The sequence below is a fragment of the Mirounga leonina genome, unplaced genomic scaffold, assembly GCF_011800145.1.
Source record: "Mirounga leonina isolate KUSES-001 unplaced genomic scaffold, KU_Mleo_1.0 Mir_91, whole genome shotgun sequence".
In the NCBI taxonomy this organism is placed as follows: domain Eukaryota; kingdom Metazoa; phylum Chordata; class Mammalia; order Carnivora; family Phocidae; genus Mirounga; species Mirounga leonina.
This window is the reverse complement of record NW_023270839.1, coordinates 7,672,333-7,691,855: the sequence shown is the minus strand read 5'-3', so window position 1 is coordinate 7,691,855 and position 19,523 is coordinate 7,672,333. Positions and strand designations below refer to the sequence as shown.

Genomic DNA, 19,523 nt, shown 5'->3' with positions numbered 1-19,523 from the left:
GGGTGCAAACTTAGGTCAACTGACTCCAGAGCCTTTGATCTTAACCTTAAGGCATATCATCTATAATTTTCCTTCTAGAAAGCTATCCTAGACAATCTTCACAAACTAGGACAAAGATTAATTAAGAGAAATGCTTAGTGTAGCATTTTTTTTATGATTATAAAGAATGTAAAACAACAAGTTGGATATCCTATAGGGGTATGGTTAAATAAATCATCCATGCAATGAAATCTTAAGCAGCCATTAAAATCAATGTAGCCAGAGAAAATTTAATAACATGGAGGAGCACTCAATGATATGCTCTTCTGTGACAAAGATTACAAACTGTACATAATGACTTTGATATGTGGGGAAAAATGGTATTTTCCAAATTTTCTGTAATAAACATGTTTATATTATAGGGAAGACATTTTAAAAATGAATATAAAACCTGTGCCCTCCCCCTGGGCCTTCTGCTTGTTTGCATCCTTCTTTCTGTTGACGACCCCGTCCTTCACTCCAGGCCCCTCACGCTGTCCTGTCTTCCGCAGTCACTCTCACCTCGGAGCACCAATGTAATAGCCCTCCTACACAGACTAATATTTGCTTAGTCCTATCTCATGCCAGGCACTTTAAATATATTATCTCACTTAATCCTCAGAACATAATCTTCTGGGGGAGGAATTATTGATACACCCATTCTGTAGATGAGAAAACTGAGGTTAAGTATCTTGAACAAAGTTATGCTTCGGTTAAATGGAGGAGCCAGAATGAGAATCCAGTTCTTCTGATTCCCAACTCACTGCTTTTCCTTTTACCTTTCCCAAAATGTGGTCTAAAGACCTTGGGGCTCCTGAGACCCTTTTCAGGATGTGCTTGAGGATCTCCTACATGTCTGTGTGGGGCCAGGTTTTCTTTATTCAACCAAAGCCACATATCACCACAGAAAGAAGATATGGGAGTTTACTTGTCTTCTATTAAATGAGATATTAAGGAGAGTTACAAAAATATAAAACAGTGTTACTCTTGTCATTAAATTTGGTTTGTTTTGGAAAATACACTTTTTTAATTAAAATGTTTTATTGGGGCACCTGGGTGGCTCAGTCAGTTAAGTGTCTGTCTTTAGCTCAGGTCATGATCCCAGGGTCCTGGGATCGAGTGCGTATCAGGCTCCCTGATGGGGGCCGGGGGGAGTCTGCTTCTCCTTCTCCCTCTACATCTCCCCGCTGCTCATGCGCGCTCTCTCGCTCTCTCTTGCTCTCAAATAAACAAAATCTTTTTTTTTAAGATTTTATTTATTTATTTGATGCTTAACAACTGAGCCACCCAGGCGCCCCTCAAATAAATAAAATCTTTAAAAAATGTATTATTTATGTTAACATAAAATGGGCTTATTTTTTAATGAATTAATAAACAAATTATTTAAAATTTTCTCAGTTTTAATTTTTTTGATTGGGAAAATATTCGATTTATTCAGTTTATTGTGAATGTCTGGAATATCAGATACATCATTTCAATATGTAAATATCCAATCACATTTCAAAGTCCAATTTAGATTAACTGGATTTTTTCTTTGCTTTTCTCTAACAATGACAACTTCTCTATTTTATTAGTTTCTTTAGTCTTTAAAACAGTTTTTTAGGGGCACCTGGGTGGCTCAGTTGGTTAAGCAACTGCCTTGGCTCAGGTCATGGTCCCGGAGTCCCGGGATCGAGTCCCGCATCAGGCTCCCTGCTCCATGGGAAGCCTGCTTCTCCCTCTCCCACTCCCCCTGCTTGTGTTCCCTCTCTCTCTCTGTCAAATAAATAAATAAAATCTTTAAAAATAAAAAAATAAAAGTTTTTTAGACGAACCATGAGAGGCTATGGACTCTGAGATACAAACTGAGGGTTCTAGAGGGGAGATGGTGGGGGATGGGTTAGCCTGGTGATGGGTATTCAAGAGGGCACATATTGAATGGAGCACTGGGTGTTATACGCAAACAATGAATCATGGAACACTACATCAAAAACTAATGATGTAATGTATGGTGATTAACATAATAAAATAAAATAAATAGTTTTTAAGTGATGTTCAAGTAAACTTCAAGTGATTATCTTTGACTTTTTCTGAATAAAAAGTTTCTGTTCTTAAGACATAGGCTTGAAATTCATATACTTGATATTACCACATGGCATTTTATCTGTAGGAGGAAGAAGGAATTCAAGTTTCAATGAATGCTAGAAAACTGTTCAACCCTTACTCATTATTTACTGCCTCTTCCCCTCTGACATGTTACAGAAAGTTCTTTTGGTTCTATGTCTGCCACCAGGGACTAAGTACTGCTTTCGCAAACGAGATCTAATCAAGATCATATTCAAGAAGATTTATTTATTTGAGAGAAAGAGAGAGAGAGGAGCAGGAGTGGGGCAGAAGGAGGGGCAGAAGCAGACTCCCCGCCAATGTGGGGCTCCATTCCAGGTCCCTGCGATCACGACCTGAGCCGAAGGCAGATGCCCAACTGACTGAGCCACCCAGGTGCCCCAAGATCATACTTAAAGATCAAAGCAATTGTGACTTAATGGAACTTGGATACTACATGACTCCACCTTGGCAAAGGGTTACATTCAAGAAACTCCATGCTCAATAAAACCAAATTGCTTTTGCGTGCCTGGGTGGCTCAGTCGTTAGGCGTCTGCCTTAGGATGTGGGCTCCCTGCTCCATGGGGAGCCTGCTTCTCCCTCTGCCTCTCTCTCATTCTGTCTCTCATGAATAAGTAAATAAAACCTTTAAAAAAGGGGCGCCTGGGTGGCTCAGTTGGTTAAGCGACTGCCTTCGGCTCAGGTCATAATCCTGGAGTCCCGGGATCAAGTCCCGCATCGGGCTCCCTGCTCAGTGGGGAGTCTGCTTCTCCCTCTGACCCTCCTCCCTCTCATGCTCTCTGTCTCTCATTCTCTCTCAAATAAATAAATAAAATCTTTAAAAAAAAAAACCAATTAATTTTTTTCTGATTGTCTTCAGAAAAACACAGTTGATATTCTCTCCATTTTGATTTTTAATATGAAAAATATCTATAGATAAAACTTACATAAACAAAAGTTCTTGGTGTCCTTTAAAATCGTTGAGGCTAGAGGAGTCCTGACACCAGAAAAATTGAGAACACTTGGTTTACAAGCAGCTGCCCTCCAAGAGCTTCTGATGCTTCTGTGGATAGGATTAAACACACCTCCCTGAGCTCCCAAGGGCAGTGACCCACTCCAGGGTAAAGTGTTCCAGTGTAGACTTCGTCACTACTTTAAAAAGAGATCAGGTGGTGTTGGCTGGGTTCCCTATCCATCGGCCTCCATCCCCATCAGAGCCCTGATGTAGTCCTGGAAGAACCACCAGGCGAAATGGGTGGTGTCTGCTTTCCGTTCTCCATCGCCATGCAGGAGAGTGTGGTCTTCACAAAGGCAGAGGCATGAGGGTGGGGAAGGAGTTGAGAAGAAATAATAAGTGCCAGGGTGACCTCCTATTTTTCCTTAGGCCAGAAGAGGCCTGGGGCAGGAGTTAGCAAACTCTGGCAGTTGGCATGCTGCCTGTTTTTTGCAAATAAAGTTTTATTGGAATACAACCATACCCATTCAAAATAGATAAATAAACAAACATACCTCCCAATATTGTGATGAAAATTCAAGCTCCTCATATGGCAAGCCCCTTAAAGAAGTTGTGACAAAGCTGTGGGGATTTAAATGGTAGACCTTTTCTACCTGGAATGACACTGGGGAAGCAGAACTTGAGGTGGGCCTCAGAGATTATAGGATTTTATGAGCCAAGAGTTCTGCCAGGTAGATAGAACTGTAACAAGCACAGGGAAGCATGAAAGGGTGAGTCAGCCCATGGGGGTGGTGGAGGGTGAGTAGTGAGTGTAAAAGGGGGGAAAGGTTGGAAAGTGGAGCTTCACCCTGAGGACTTGAATCCACAGCTAAGCTATGTGGACTGTCTTTGGAGAAATGACAAAACAAAGTGAAAATTACAAAATACTTATGAAAAGCAAATTAGAATCACCGTAAAAATTGGCCCAACAGAGGCGTATGAGAGGAGGGACAGTTAGGACAATTGGCAAGGCCCAAAATGAGGACCTGTGTAGGATGGGGCAGCAGCAGGGGAAAGGTGCCCAACGACCTCATGGGGTGGCAGGAGGACACCGGCAAGGTCTTCAGGGTCTGGCCCAGCTTTGTAGATCCAGAGCCTCTATTTGCTAGTAGTCTTCTGTGTCTCCAACTCTCTGCAAACTCACTAGAGACCAGTATTTATACTGTATTGCCAATGTACTTGGGAGGATAATGCTTTCTAGTGGCAGGGAGATTCATCTGATGTGTGGGGCATCCTCTTTCCAGAGTCAGGGATAAGCAAATCAGTAAACATGATGTTGCTTGGAAGATATATACTTGGACCTAAGGTATCAGAGGGTCTCAGGACAGCAGGTTCTGGAACCAGACTGTATGGGTTCATGCCAGGCCTCTTCAAGTTCCAAGTTTTGCGAAATTGTACCAGTTACCCCATCTCTCCACGCCTTACTGAGTTTCCCGATTTATAAAGTGGGGATGGTAATAGTACTCACCTCGGAAGTTTGCTGTGATAATTGAATAACTTACTACACACAAAGTGCTTAGAAATCATATCTGGCACCTAATAAGGTTTCAAAGCTCTTGTTTTATGAAGAGAGCTTGCAATCAGGCCTTGTTCCTGCCTGCAATGTAGCCCCTCTCTCCAGTAACCTAACTTATATCCCCAGTTCAGTGTCTCTTTCAAACAGGTTTAGGGCTGGAAGAAAACCAGAATACTTGTGTGATGGTGAGTTAATGTGTGTCAACTTGGCTAGCCTATAGTACCCAGTTATTTATTTATTTTTTTAAATAAAGATTTTATTTATTTATTTATTTATTTGACAGAGAGACAATGAGAGAGGGAACACAAGCAGGGGGAGTGGGAGAGGGAGAGAGAAGCAGGCCTCCTGCTGAGCAGGACCCTGGGATCATGACCTGAGCTGAAGGCAGACACCCGACAACTGAGCCACCCAGGTGGGGCCCCGATTTTATTTATTTATTTGAGGGGGGAGGGGAGGAGGGAGAGGGACAAGTAGACTCCCCACTGGGCAGGGAGGCTGACATGGGGCTCCGTGTCAGGACCCCAAGATCATGACCTGAGCCAAAGTCAGACACATAACCAACTGAACCACCCAGGTGCCCCAGTACCCAGTTATTTAAACAAACACTAATCTAGGTGCTGCAGTGAAGATGTTCTGTAGATGTGGTTAGCATCTACAATCAGCTGACTTTAAGTAGAGTACTCTTGCTAATGCAAAGGGATCTCACCCAATCAGTTTAAGGCCTTTTTTCTTTTTAATTTTTTTTTTTAAAGTAAACTCTACCCCTAATATGGGGTCTCCAACAAGACCCTGAGGTCAAGAGTTGCATGCTCGGGGCACCTGGGTGGCTCAGTCGTTCGTTAAGCGTCTGCCTTCGGCTCAGGTCATGATCCCAGGGTCCTGGGATTAAGCCCCACATCCGGCTCCCTGCTCCACGGGAAGCCTGCTTCTCCCTCTCCCATTCCCCCTGCTTGTGTTCCCTCTCTCACTGTGTCTCTCTCTGTCAAATAAATAAATAAAATCTTAAAAAAAAAAAAAGAGTTGCATGCTCTACCGACTGATCCAGGCAGGTGCCCCAGTTTAAGGCCTTTAGAGCAAAAACTGAGGTTTCCCACTGAAGAAGAAATTCTGTCTCAAAACAGCAAGCATCATTTCTCCCTGAGTTGCCTGCCTACAGCCCACCCTTCAATTTTCAGAATTGCCAGCCCCACAATCACATGAGCCAATTCCTTAAAATAAATCTCATTTTATATAATAAATAGAAAAATATAATTATTAATATAAAATAAAATATATAATATAATATAATGTAACATAATAAAATATAAATCATAGGTTCTGTTTCTCTGGAGAACCCTGACCTTGCTCTTTGGATAACCCTTTCCTAAATTCAGACTGATCGTTTACTTTTGATTATACGTTCTTTCTTCAGCCAGGCTTGGTACATTTAGGTCTCTCTAAATTTCATTTGTATTTTTCTAGACCAGGAAAACCACTTAGGCTAGACCTCAGCCCCTCGAACACAAACCACTTTTCACAGTAAATTATTTCTACAGATTGCTAATCTTGTCCATTAACAGTTGACTCCTATATCTTCACTGTCTCAAGATATAAGGAGACCTACCAGTTCCTTTAACAAAACCTAGCCCAGGTCCTTCAAGATGGGTAATGTAGAGAGACTGTTCAGGGGGTTAGGGGCCCCACAGAGAGGCCAGACCTCAGGGAGTCCCCTCTCTTTGTGGGAGCATCCGGCCGGCCTCTAGAGGGCGCTGGATTTCCTTTGTGCTGGCTGAGGAAGAATGCAGGGTCGCTGCCCCAGAGACCTGGAGAGTCACCCTTCATTGAGAACCTTGAGGGGACAGGTTTTGTTTGTCCAAGAGCCCCAGAGTTTCCTTACGGAGAACAATCCTATCCCAAGCTCTGGGGGTGATTTATTTTGTTTCTCATTATAGAGGAAGAATCAGCAAGACGGAGTTCTTGGTCAGGTGGGGTAAAAGACAAGTGAAGAGAGAGATGCTTGTGAAAGAAAGGAGAAAGGCAGTAAATGTAAATCTTTTCTGAAGTGTGAGGGGGAGTGAGGGCAACTGAAGTCCAAGACGCTAACCTTCGGCTCGCACCGTCACCCAGCCCCTCCCCTGGCCCTGCAATCCCCTTCCCACCTGTTCCACAATAGCCAACAGCTGACGCGAAATCCTGCGAACCTGCCATCCCCAGTCACTGTGAGCAAGGAAAGGACCAAGACAAACCGCTGTGGTGCCCCCTTCGGGCAGCACTGGACACCTCTTGTCCCTTCTCCCACCTCCATGGCACAGTTTTGAGATACTTTTTCTGCACTATATTCATAAGCTCAGTAACTAACTTTTCCATGAAATTACTAGATTTTTTTTTTTTATTTTTGCAAGAGAGAGCAAGCGAGCAGGGAGCGGGGGGGCGGGGGGGGGCAGAGATAGAAGCAGATTCCCTGCTGGGCAGGGAGCCCAATGTGGGAGTCGAACCCTGGGATCATGACCTGAGCTGAAGGCAGACGCTTAACTGACTCAGCTACCCAGGTGCCCTCATGAAATTACTAGAATTAATATACTGACTTTCTGTAATACAAAAAAAGCAGACACTTGAGCAAGGTACAGATGCAATGATATTCAATTAAGCATTTGTAATAGGGCAAACTGGAAACAATCTAAATACCTCTCGTGAAGGGAATGGTTAAATTATGATGTAGCCATACTCCAACAATATGAGCTAATATTGCTGTACATAAGTTTGCAAATGTGTAGAAAAAGCTCTGGCATAATATTCACCAAATCACTCTAGTTACTCTAGCGTCGTGGATTGGGGTAATGGGCTGTGTGTGTGTGTGTGTGTGTGTCTCAGGGGGTGTGGTAAATCTTTTACGTTTTACTATTATATATTTGTGTGAGGTTTTTTTGTTGTTGTTTTTAAGCCAATAAATATATTTTTTTTATATAGTTGGGCACTACTGTTACAAGCAAATGTTCGGTTTCATTTGGGTTTTGGGAAACACAAGGAACAGCTAGCGGTCCAGCTGCATGTCATTTAGGGAGCCAGGGCCAGGAACCATTGCCTTGGAAGCCATTTTGCTTTCTCAGGTAGTTGGAAATCTAAACATTTCTCAGACCCCAGCTCTCCAGGGACTTGATTGAAGCCATGGGATATTCTTCTCAAATTTTGGTTATTTAAGATGAAGGCTTTCCTTGGTGCATGATTTACTCATTTCTAACCCTGTGCCTTCACCCACTACCCCTTCCCTTGTCTTTGTCACTTTTTCCAAAATGCCATCCCAAACTTACCTCTAAAGCCTGAACCAAAGCTCTCTTCCCTAAGACTCTACCTTATAATTCCTGATTCACTTCTCATTTTGTTTTTTTTTAAGATTTTATTTATTTATTTGACAGAGAGAAACACAGCAAGAGAGGGAACACAAGCAGGGGGAGTGGGAGAGGGAGAAGCAGGCTTCCTGCTGAGCAGGGAGCCCAATGCAGGGCCTGATCCCAGGGCCCTGGGACCATGACCTGAGCCAAAGGCAGACACTTAACGACTGAGCCACCCAGGCGCCCCACTTCTCTTGGTTTTCAACCATATTCATTTGCACTTCCTATTACTTTATATTCTTAGACTGTTTTTATGTGTCTACTATTAAGTTGTAGACCTTGAAGACAGGGTCCATTTCTTTTTTATTATTATCCTTATTATTTCAAATATCAAAACCTAGTATGGTTTAAGATGAGTACCTAATTAAATGAGGAAATGCTGAATGCCATAATAAATATCAGGAAAAACTATTTTGAGATTTTTGATGTTCATCTCTAGATGCTAACTACAAAGGGAAAATGTATTCTATATAGGAGAGAGATTGGCAGTTACCACCTTAACCAAGCAATCCAACTCAGCATAATTAATTGTGAGACATTCTAACCTGATATGGTTCCAGGGTGCTATAATGTCAAGTACATAATACCATCTATTAAGTACTTTGCAACAATGTTTAACCCGAATCTTTTTTTTTTTAAAGATTTTATTTATTTGACAGAGAGAGACGCAGCGAGAGAGGGAACACAAGCAGGGGGAGCGGGAGAGGGAGAAGCAGGCTTCCCATGGAGCAGGGAGCCGGATGCGGGGCTCGATCCCAGGACCCTGGGATCATGACCTGAGCCGAAAGCAGACGCTTAACCATCTGAGCCACCCAGGCGCCCTAACCCGAATCTAATAAAGCCTGTAGACCTACTTCCAGTTTAGAGGAAATGTAGGCTTATAGCACTGTCCAATAGAACTTTGTTTTTTCAATAGCTTGTTTATTTTTAAGATTTTATTTATTTATTTGACAGAGAGAGACACAGCGAGAGAGGGGACACAAGCAGAGGGAGTGGGAGAGGGAGAAGCAGACTTCTCGCCAAGCAGAGAGCCCGATGTGGGGCTCGATCCCAGGACCCTGGGACCATGACCTGAGCCGAAGGCAGATGCTTAACGACTGAGCCACCCAGGTGCCCCAGAACTTTCTATAATGATGTAAGTGTTCTATATTTGCACCACCCAATACAGTAACCACCAACCTACTGAATTTTCATTTTCATTTCAGTCGTGCCCCATTTTCAATGTGGGCTCAGTCGTTAAGCGTCTGTGAATTTCGTGTGGGCCAACATTTCTCTGTCATTTCCTTGTAGATAAATGGCAGTAAGCACCATTTATAGAAAAAATCTAAATTATGTTAAAGACCTTAGTTTTTCCTATAAACCAATCCAAGACCATCATTATTTATTGTAGCAGAACACCTCAAGACAGTCTAGACAGTCTCCCTTGAAAGTAGCTTGAGAAGGTGAGTAGGCTCTTGTAAGTAAGGGTGGAGATCTTCTGCTTCTGTTCTCAGTCCCTGACTTTGATGCCATCAGGGCCCTCCCTGCCTTGTTCTAAGCTAAGTGGACTATGAAACTTGGTTCCTTGGGGTGATCTCTTCCCACTCCCTCCTTTAGAGAAAAAAGTAACCCTCAAACCACACAGGGCGATCTCTTCCCACTCTGCTTTCAGAGAAAAAAGTAACCCTCAAACCTCACCAGCGGAAACTGGGAACACAAGTGGCTTGTGTCTTTCCCTGTAACAGGGCTGGATGCTCTGCTGCTTTATCCTAACTGCCCCACTAACAGCCGGGGTGACAGAATCGCCCCCTACCCGCCGTGGCCTCCAGCCCTCCTCTGGATATTACAGTTCTTCAACAGCAAGGCCAGATTTAATCCATGTCTGCTCTCCAAGAATGAAGCCTCTAAGACTCCAGGTGGGCAGGCCGGCACTCCTACCTCCCACTCCTCGTGTAAGCATTACACATCTGTTCATCTGGATCCACTCAGTTCCCCTCCTTACCCATCTAGTCTTTGATGTTCTTTTTTCATCCGTGCCCAAAGGAAGCATCATCACTTTATTCAGGAGATAATCAAATATAATACAGGGCTGACACTGACAAATAGCTGCACAGAGAATTACATAAATCTGCTCCATTTCCCAGAAGAGACTCAGTCACTGTAAACAAGGAAGAAAAACCAGGACGGTGCCTAATCCACTGCAGGGTTTCAAGCAAGTGTCCCCACACTCCCGGAGTGAAAGTGGGCCTCAGGTGGAGGTGATCCTTTCAGCAGGAGGAGGGGGAGGCAGCGCCCATGCAGAAGTCCGTCGCCGGAACCCCACCAGGCAGCGCTCAGCGACAGGCCTTGTTAAACTCCCGGAGGGCCCAGCGCTTGTTCTCAGCTGCCTGCTTGAGTTCAGTGTACTCTTTTACCAGCCTGTCAAACTCCTCCCCAAGGACCTCATAGGTGCTCAGGACCTGTCGGGACTTCTCCATGTCCTGCTCTTGTAGGCGAATGGCCCCCTCCAAACGGTCCCTATATGCCCGGGGAAGAGAAGATACAATGTAAGAATCTGGCTCCTCAGAAAGGAGACAAGAATGTGAACACATTAAAATGAGCGGGTTGGAGAGTGTGGGACCAGGCCCTTGGGAGTTCTCACCTAATGAGACGATGAACTTCCACCTTCTCAGCAGTATAAGTGTCAGACAAGATCTTTAGCTCCTCCATCCTGACAGAGGGGAAAAAAGAAATGCTGAGGGTCCCTGATGGGAGCAGAGTTAGGAACAGGACATAGTACCTGCCCATGGTCAAGATGTGGGCTAAGCAGAGACAGGATAAGCAAGGTCACTCTGAATTCCTGAGTAACGTATCTCACAAGAGTGCACCTATTTCGGAAGGCTTTAAAATAAGACTCAAGGGGCACCTGGGTGGCTCAGTGGGTTGAGCATCCAACTCTTGATTTTGGCTCAGGGTCATGAGACCGGCCCCATGTTGCACTCAATGCGGAGTCTGCCTGTCCCGCTCCCTCTGCTCCTCCCCCCGACTCGCATGCTCTCTAAAATATTAAGTAAAATTAAAAAATTAAAAAATGAAATAAAATAAGACTCAAGAATGTTGAAAGGGGGCATCTGGGTGGCACAGTCTGACTCTTGGTTTTGGCTCAGGTTGTGATCTCAGGGTTGTGGGATCGAGCCCCGTGTCAGGCTCTGTGGTCAGCGCAGAGTCTGCTTGGGACTCTCTTTCTGCCCCTCCCCACAGTGCATGCTTGTGCTCTCAAAATAAATAAATCTTAAAAAAAAAAGAAAAAGAAAAAGAAAAGAATGTTGAACACTTCTGGGTAATCCAAAGGCTAATAGTGCTGTGTGCCATTAACTGAAGACCCATAAGATGCTAGGCATGGCAGACAGGAAAGAGAGATAAGGGGGAGGGTGTGTGAGACCAAGTTCCCGAGACCCACAGGGGGCATATGGCTCACCTCAGCTTAAGGATCATGGCACTGCACTTGATCTCCAGGTACTGGGCATTGATGCGGTCCAGCTCAGACTGAGTCTTAAGCCGGTGCTCCTGAAGAAGCCTCTGCAGCAAGGCAAGGCAGCGCAGAAGTACCTGAGCCCCGGGGAGGCAGGAAGAGGGCAAAATCAGAAGTCAGTAGAAAAGAAGGTAGATCAAAACTCCTTGGCTTCCCCAAAAGTGCCCCTGGCACCAGGATAAAAGACACAAGAGGCTATCCCACTGCTCTGACAAACCTGGGAGTAAGTGGCACTCTTCTTCTCGAGCAGCACCGTCTGCTCCTTCTGCTGGCTCTTGGCACCCTGGCATTGCTGCTTCTCACCCACCAGGACCTCTGCCAGTTTCCACACCTTTGCTGCCTTCAAGGTTTCACTGTCGGAATCTGGGCAAAGAGACAGAGGACTAGGGGTGCCTGGGTGGCTCAGCCGGTTAAGCGTCTGCCTTTGGCTCAGGTCATGATCCCAGGGTCCTGGGATCGAGCCTCGCTTCGGGCTCCCTGCTCAGCGGGGAGCCTGCTTCTTCCACTCCCCCTGCTTATGTTCCCTCTCTCACTGTGTCTCTCTCTGTCAAATAAATAAATAAAATCTTAAAATAATAATAATAAAATAAAACAAAGAAAAGAGGACTGACAGGAAAACCCTAATTGCTACTGCCCTTCTAAGGCCATTTTTCAGTGTGCTATCCCACATCTAGCCCTACAAATTCTTCAGGTTTGCTTCTCGTGTCCTCTTAAAAAGACCCAGTTCTGGGGCGCCTGGGTGGCTCAGTCATTTAGCGGCTGCCTTCGGCTCAGGTCATGATCCCAGGGTCCTGGGATCGAGCCCCACATCGGGCTCCCTGCTCAGCGGGAAGCCTGCTTCTCCCTCTCCCGCTCCCCCTGTTTGTGTTCCCTCTCTCGCTGTGTCTCTCTCTGTCAAATAAATTAAAAAAAAAAAAAAAGACCCGGTTCTCGGGGCGCCTGGGTGGCTCAGTCGTTAAGCATCTGCCTTTGGCTCAGGTCATGATCCCAGGGTCCTGGGATCGAGCCCTGCATTGGGCTCCCTGCTCAGTGGGAAGCCTGCTTCTCCCTCCCCCATTCCCCCTGCTTGTGTTCTTGCTGTCGCTATCTCTCTCTCTGTCAAATAAATAAATAAAATCTTTAAAAAAATAACATAAAAAAATAATAAAATGGCCCAGTTCTCAAAAAGTTCTCTTTGCTCTTACCTTTGTTATTTTTTTTATTTAAATAATCTCTACACCCAACATGGGGCTCGAACTCAAGACCCTGAGATCAAGAGTCAAATGCTCTTCAGACTGAGCCAGCCTCGTGCCTCTCGCTCTTACCTTTAAGTCCAGATTTGGCCCTTAATTCTTAAGTCATAGAAATGAAGATAAAGGGAATATCTATTAGCCTGAACTTTCTTCCCTATTCCATTCTGATTCTCTGGAGACGAATGAACTCATCCTTCCCTGCAGTAAGAGGACACTTGGTACCTTGCTGAAAAAAAGGAGTTCTCACACAATTCCTTGCTTGTATTCTACCAGCAAGAAAGCAAACCAATAAGCATCTCCAATGCTTCCTAGCTTCTGCCCCAAATCTAAAATTCAGTGCATTCTTCTAAGAGCAGACCAGGAACCCTGCAGGTTAGCTGGGAACAGAGCAGAGTGCCAGCACTCACCTGAATTGGGGTCATGGTAGCAGAGCAGGGTGAAACATTTCTTCTTGAGCTGCTCCTCCACGTCCAGTGGGAGCCGAGCTCTCATCCACACAAAATCCTATAGCCACAGAAGCAAAAAGAGAGATGCAAATAGACTATTAGAACTAGGAAGATCCAGCCAATGAGTAAAGGATGATAACACTCTCACTGATACCAGAAAAATGCATCAGGAGACAACAGGAAGATTCATTTTTATTAGCCTATCAAATTTGCAAAGAATAAAATGATGGTCAACACCCCATGTTGATGAAAAGGTGGGGAACTGGCAATATGTACCAATATGTTTAATGTGTATATCCTCTGACCAGTGATCCCACTTTGAGAACTCATAATTGGGGAAATAATCATACAAAGGCAAACACACTTATGAACTAGCAACGTTCCTATCAGTGAGGTTTCTAACAGCAAAAATGCAGAAACTACCATATCCATCATTAAGGTTAAGCAAACTATGCTACATCCATACAATGGAATCTTTTTTTTTTTTTTAATGTAATCTCTACCCCCCAATGTGGGGCTCAAACTCACCACCCTGAGATCAAGAGTTGCAAGGTCTACCGACTGAGCCAGCCAGGCGCCCCCATACAATGGAATCCTATCAGTGATTTAAACTGATGAAATAGGGGCGCCTGGGTGGCTCAGTTGGTTTCGGCTCAGGTCATGATCTCAGGGTTGTGAGATTGAGCCACGAGTCAGCTCCATGCTCAGCAGGGAGTCTGCTTGGGATTCTCTCTCTCCCTCTGCCCCTCCTCTCACTTGCACTCTCTCCCTCTCAAATAAATAAATAAATCCTTTAAAAAATAAATTAAAACAGGGGCGCCTGTGTGGCTCAGCTGTTAAGCGTCTGCCTTCAGCTCAGGTCATGATCCCAGGGTGCTGGGATCGAGCCCCGCATCGGGCTCCCTCCTCGGCAGGAAGCCTGCTTCTCTGTCTCCCACTCCCCTTGCTTGTGTTCCTGATCTCGCTGTGTCTCCCTGTCAAATAATAAATAAAATCTTAAAAATAAATACATAAATAAAATAAAACAAAATAAACTGATGATATAATAAGAACACTGAGCACAGACTATGTGCCTGGCACTGTGCTAAGAGTGCTTTCGGAGCTATCATCTTATTCACATTTATTTATTGACTTGAAAAAAGTCCCAAATATATTAAGTGAAAACAGATTACATTCACTATACAAGCATGGAGGCTATAATACCATTTATGTCGAGCTGTATAAAATATACTGTACTTATTCCTAGGTGTAGTATTTCAGCTTTTACTTTCTTCTGTGTAACATTTTTCTTATTTGAGTTTGGCCCCCATGAACATGTATCATTTTTACAAAAACAAAAATGTAACAAAAAACCGTTTAAATATATAGGAGAAATTAAGCCATTTCACTTCTTTGGTCCCAATATCTGCCCACCCACAACCTCTGAGCGGGGCATGAGCTCCAGAAGGTCCGCCTTCTCCAGCCCCAACAGCGGAGGCATTTCTCTCTCCTGGCTGGGACCTAACAGTCGTGTCAGTTCAGTCACGAGTAGCCGCTGTTCAAGGGTCTCATGAAACTGAGAGAGAATAAAAAACAAAAAGAGGTTACTATACAACTCCTCCCCCTCCTCCTCCTCCATCCTCATAAACCAGTTCTTCACACATTTTCAAAGTCCTCAAACATCTTATCCCCTTCAGCTGCCAGTGCCTTCTCCTGTCAATCTTTCTTTTCAAAACCCTGACAACACACCCACCTCTTCCGCCATAATTACAGTCTATTTCTTCTTCTTCTTTTAACAGATTTTATTTTTAAGTAATATCTACACCCAGTGTGGGGCTTGAACTCACAGGCTTGAACCCTGAGATCAAGAGTCACACGCTCCACCCACCAAGCCAGCCAGGTGCCCCAGTCCATTTCTTCTTTGATAACCATTACTCGAAGTTCCTATTTCCCCCAGAGCATATAATCAGGTGATGCCATAGTTGGCCTGGTCATTCCTGCAGCTGGTAACTACCCCCTACTGCATCTCTCCTGCTTCACCTTTTTGTCCTCAGAAGTTAAATTTGTGTCTTGTGTCTTCACGTAGTAGTCCACAAGCAGCTCTTGAATGACTCTCTGTAAAATCTCAGACCTCAGCCATGTTGCCTTATGCAGTCGAACTTCCTTCCATGCCTACGAAACCAAAAAAATCCCAGGCAGGAACCTCTTTCTCTCTTGGAAACTTTTTCCTTCCTCCTATCATCCCTCCTCCCAGGGCTCTTACCTGAGCCTGCTCCTTTGCCAGGGTGAGGCTTAAGCCGCTCTCATCCATGTGCTGTGAGAGACCCAGAAGCAGTTTGCTGAAGTGTGGGTTCTGTAACAGGTCCTCTTCACTCAGGTTACAAGGAGGAAGCTGTTTGCTGCACACTTAATGGGATGTCCCCCACAGGGGCAAAAAAAAAAAAAAAAAAAAGCAGAGAAGCTATCATATATAATTGAGAATCACTCTTAGCTTAATACTCACTTGCAAAAAACCCCTAGGTTTTTAGTAGGGAAGTTTTCTAAATCTAATGAAATGTTTAAAAAACCCCACAAATAAACTCAAGGCAATACTCAAAAGTATCAAGCATTTCTATATATATATATACACAAAGATATTAATCAAGAATTAGGGAATGAGTCTCCAATGAAACTAAGAGCTTAGACAATGGAAGTACAGTTGGAAAGTATTAGACAAATAGAATCAGGAATAAGGGACCTTTTGGTAGGGGTCACCACAGTACTCCAAATGCCTCATTCACATAGAATAACTAGAATTCTTGAGGAAGGGAAAAAAACAAAGGTAAAGTTCCAACTTTGGATGTGATCTCTAGTTGCATAAGCAAGACTGCAAGAAGATAAACTCTTAGGAGTAACTGAAAAACTGAATTAAATTCTTATTATAAACAGAGCTGGGTAACCCATGTGGATTCAGAGCAGCACAAGAATGAGAAAAAGTGCAAGAAACTGGGATCCTCTGGTTATTGCCTCAGCTCAAGGGCCTCTCTTTCCATCTCTTTTCCCACATGCTTTCTGCTGGGGTCTTCTGTTTTACTCCTACTTACCAAACAATCAAACTTTCATGCTTTGGACCATGAGAAAGCACTTTTGGAAAATAAGAACTCTTTTTTCTCCCCCTCAGGCACTGAAGGATCAACTTGGCAATGTTCAAAATAATAGAAGATTCAAGTTCTTGAAGGATTCAAGATATAGAAAGGGTTAGAGATAGGGAAAGAATTCAAGATACAGAAGGATTCAAGATATAGAAAGGGCTTGAGATAGGGGAAGAATTCAAGATACGTGAGGATCTGAGATTTGGGAGTACAAGATATGAGAAAATTCAAGACCCAGGTAGAAAGGAAGCCTTCAGAGTTTGCTGGCCACCCTTCTCTTCAGGTTATGCCTGCTGACACAGCATGGAAGCGACTGGAGTTTTTAGTCTACTGCACAGGAGGGTGCTTAACAGGAGCCGGTGTAATCTGTTTTCTAATAAGAGTGTCGAAGAATCTTCATGTATCCTAGTTCCCCCAGGAACTTCGCCTTTTATGTGAGAAACCATACTGGTGGACTTTATAAATCCTTTTCATTATAGAAAGCAAGAACCTGGCTCAGACCTCTCTGGGTAAGTCATCAAACCTCCTTCAAATGGCAGCCCTTACCTTGTTGGAGTATTTCCATCCCCTCTCCAGGTGAGCAGAAATCTCCGGATGCCATCTGATTTTCTTGAAATTCTTATGTGTGGAACTGAGTGAAAGAACAAGAAGTAAATACATTGGGTGGCTGCTCCAACACAACTACCTTGGGTTCAAATTTCTGTTGTCTATAAGCTGGGGAGGAACCACAGGGATGCCTTTTACAGGGAGAGACTATATCACACACCCTGGGTCTCAAGCTCCTGTACAAGTTTTATGGGCAGACTTATAAGTGGCAAAACAATCTGCATTCTAAGCACATAAATGTTTCCACTTGTTCCAAGCTGTCAAAAAACGGAGCCTCCTTTGGAAAGAAAATTTTCCAATTCACGAAACAGAAGGATGCTCCCCTCCCCTCAACATTATGTCTAAGTTAAAATAGGGTTGCAGCTTTCCGGTTATGAGTGAATTGGGGAAAGGGGTGTGTGGGGGGGTGAGGTGGGGGAAGTCAGTGTCTGCTTTTTTCCCACCAGTCAAATAACTCAGCTATCAAATTCCACAAGTTTCTTGGGCTTCTTTAACTTGTCCTTTCATCTAAAATCTGTTGGTAGTTTTTGATCATTAACTCTCGAATCATCCTTCAGGAGTGACAGATCATTCCACACTTGAAAAACAACTGGTTTTCACATAACAGCATTAGTAAGGAGCACCTGGAGGAAAGAGCATGACAAGACTGACAGGGAGGTCAGTGCCAAAAGAGCAACACAAAGGTGTAGTTAATGCAGCTAAGACCGGGATGGCAGCTGTCGGGTGTTTTGCCAGAACATGGAGTACACCGAAAAGTATGACATCAACACAAAGGGGCAGTAAACATGGGCACAGTTTGTGGACTCTGGAGACTAAATTTTTCCCTTGACGTTCTTTTCTTTTCTTTTTTTGCTCCACCCACTCCTCTCTGTAAGGTATCAACTCCAAAGGGCAGCTGAGTCTCCCAAAGCAGAAGACACTGAAGGTTATTATGATTTAACACTTTAAGTTCACAGAACATTTGGTTTACTCCCTCGTTTTATGAGTAGCATCAAAGTACTCGTTTATTTTGTAACATGGTCCAGGGGGGAACACAGATGAGGAGTCGGAATGCTAAAACTTAATTTGCAGCTCTGCAGTTCCTTCTGTGTAAATTTAAGGGAAATGTTTTTTTGTGCCAAAGTTTTTTCCACCTGCAAAACGGAGATAATGAATCCTGCCTTGGCTGAGACACCAAGAATTAATAACACAATCGACTTGTCAACAAAAACCACTAGTTAGTTAAGCCCAGTGTTTTAACAATTCTGTTTATCGTTGATCTAAGTTCTGCAGGCAAATTTCGCACACGGAAATGAGGACCAACACAGATTTCCAAAAGCCAGCTGTTCTTCCCTCTCTAGGGGAACTGCCCCCTTGGGTTTTCTTGGAGTGCCTTTCTTTCACCCTTTTAAAATGTTACAGGGCGTGAACGAAGGCGGCAATCAGGCTCGATTCTCCACCCTCTGCACTCAGACGTGTTAAAACGCTGCTACAGGGGACCCAAGCATTTAAATGTTCTGACTCAGGCGTCTTTTAAATTCTTAGAGCTGTCTTTACACGCTGCACTGAACGTTAAATTGATTTTACAGGTATTTTCACAAGATGTGACCCTTACAGGGCCCGAGATGAATCAAAATGCGGAGCGGGCTCTCCGGCGCCTACTTCCCTTCCGTCTGGTCAGCCAAGGATTCCCAAGGGCGAGGGCGGCCGCGGCGGCCGCACTAACCCTCCCCGCACTCCTCCTCCCCGCAGCGCGGCCCGCCGACCCTCCGAGGCAAACCTGCACACCAGAGGGCAGCTGAAGCTCCCGCGGCCGTGCGGAGCGGGCTGGGACGGGCTGGGACGGGCTGGCCGGCAGCGTCGACACCGGGACCCCGGCCGCGCCCGGGCTCCGGAACCTCTCACTCGGGCCGGGCGCTGGGGCTGGGGGAAGAGATGCCCGGGAGGACCGCGCGGGAAGGTCGGGGGAGGTGGGGAAAAGGCTCAAAGCGCACGCGAGGCCTCGTGAGAAGGGAAGGGGGCGGGGCCACGCTCGAGGCGGGAACGCCAGGCCCCGCCCCCCGCCGAGCGCGAGCCCTCGGTCGTCAACCGCCGGCGAACCCAGCCTTTAGGGTGTGAGCCGGGAAGGCCTCTTGGCCCGTTTGCCCGAGTACCTCCCCCTTGTTGAGGGCAAATGTTGAGAAAATGGTTTTGATTGCTAATATTTATTGAGGGCCTCCAGTGGGTCAGGAACTGTCAAGCAAAGGTTTTCTTGCCATTCCTCATTTAGATCTCGTGTAAATTCGTACAGCGTCCTATGAGGAAGTCACTATCATGAAATCCATTTTACAGAGGGGAAAATTAAGGCGCAAAGAAATTAAGTACTTGTTCGAGGTCGCAGTTCACAGCGTTTAAACCTGACCCAGTGGCCCTCTGAACCCTCCCAGACCTGCCGCCCACACGGAGCCTGTCAGTCTCCTCATTCTGGCGCAGCCCCCTGGGTCAGCTTCTCTAATTTCCTGCCCCAGGCTCCTCTAACCTCTCCATTTTCCCTCATCCTTCATTCAGCTCGCTTGCTCGCTCAGGCTCTCACTTGTGCTCTCTTCCTCCCTCCCTCTCTCCCACCTTCCCTGCCTCCTTTTTAAACCATAGGGGCATTTATTGTTTGCTTAACAATTAAGTCTGGAGCTGGAGGTCCCAAAG

General features: G+C 45.0%; 1 protein-coding gene across 2 annotated transcripts; it reads right to left on the bottom strand.

Annotated features, from left to right (window-relative positions):
* Positions 1 to 9,976: 9,976 nt before the first annotated feature.
* On the bottom strand, positions 9,977 to 18,817 carry HAUS4 (HAUS augmin like complex subunit 4). 2 transcript variants are annotated; one of them, XM_034993916.1, is made up of 10 exons: positions 18,622 to 18,817; positions 16,803 to 16,887; positions 15,389 to 15,531; positions 15,166 to 15,297; positions 14,567 to 14,701; positions 13,108 to 13,204; positions 11,686 to 11,831; positions 11,415 to 11,545; positions 10,599 to 10,667; positions 9,977 to 10,474 (listed from the first exon to the last, which is right to left on the bottom strand). In XM_034993916.1, the coding sequence occupies exons 2-10, from the start codon at positions 16,855 to 16,857 to the stop codon at positions 10,291 to 10,293; spliced, it is 1,092 nt and encodes a 363-aa protein (XP_034849807.1). In that variant the 5' UTR covers positions 16,858 to 16,887; positions 18,622 to 18,817; the 3' UTR covers positions 9,977 to 10,290. The 2 variants fall into 2 exon arrangements, with proteins under 2 accessions (XP_034849807.1, XP_034849808.1); XM_034993917.1 differs by having other exon boundaries at positions 18,630 to 18,817.
* Between the last annotated feature and the right edge of the window lie 706 nt (positions 18,818 to 19,523).

Coding starts and splice junctions, on each gene's coding strand:
- HAUS4 (XM_034993916.1), bottom strand. CDS start 16,857: ATGGCATCCGGAGATTTCTGCTCACCTGGAGAGGGGATGGAAATACTC. Junction 10,668..11,414: donor GCCATGATCCTTAAGCTGAG/GTGAGCCATATG, acceptor CCCCTCTGTCAG/GATGGAGGAGCTAAAGATCT. Junction 10,475..10,598: donor GAAGTTCATCGTCTCATTAG/GTGAGAACTCCC, acceptor CCGGGCATATAG/GGACCGTTTGGAGGGGGCCA.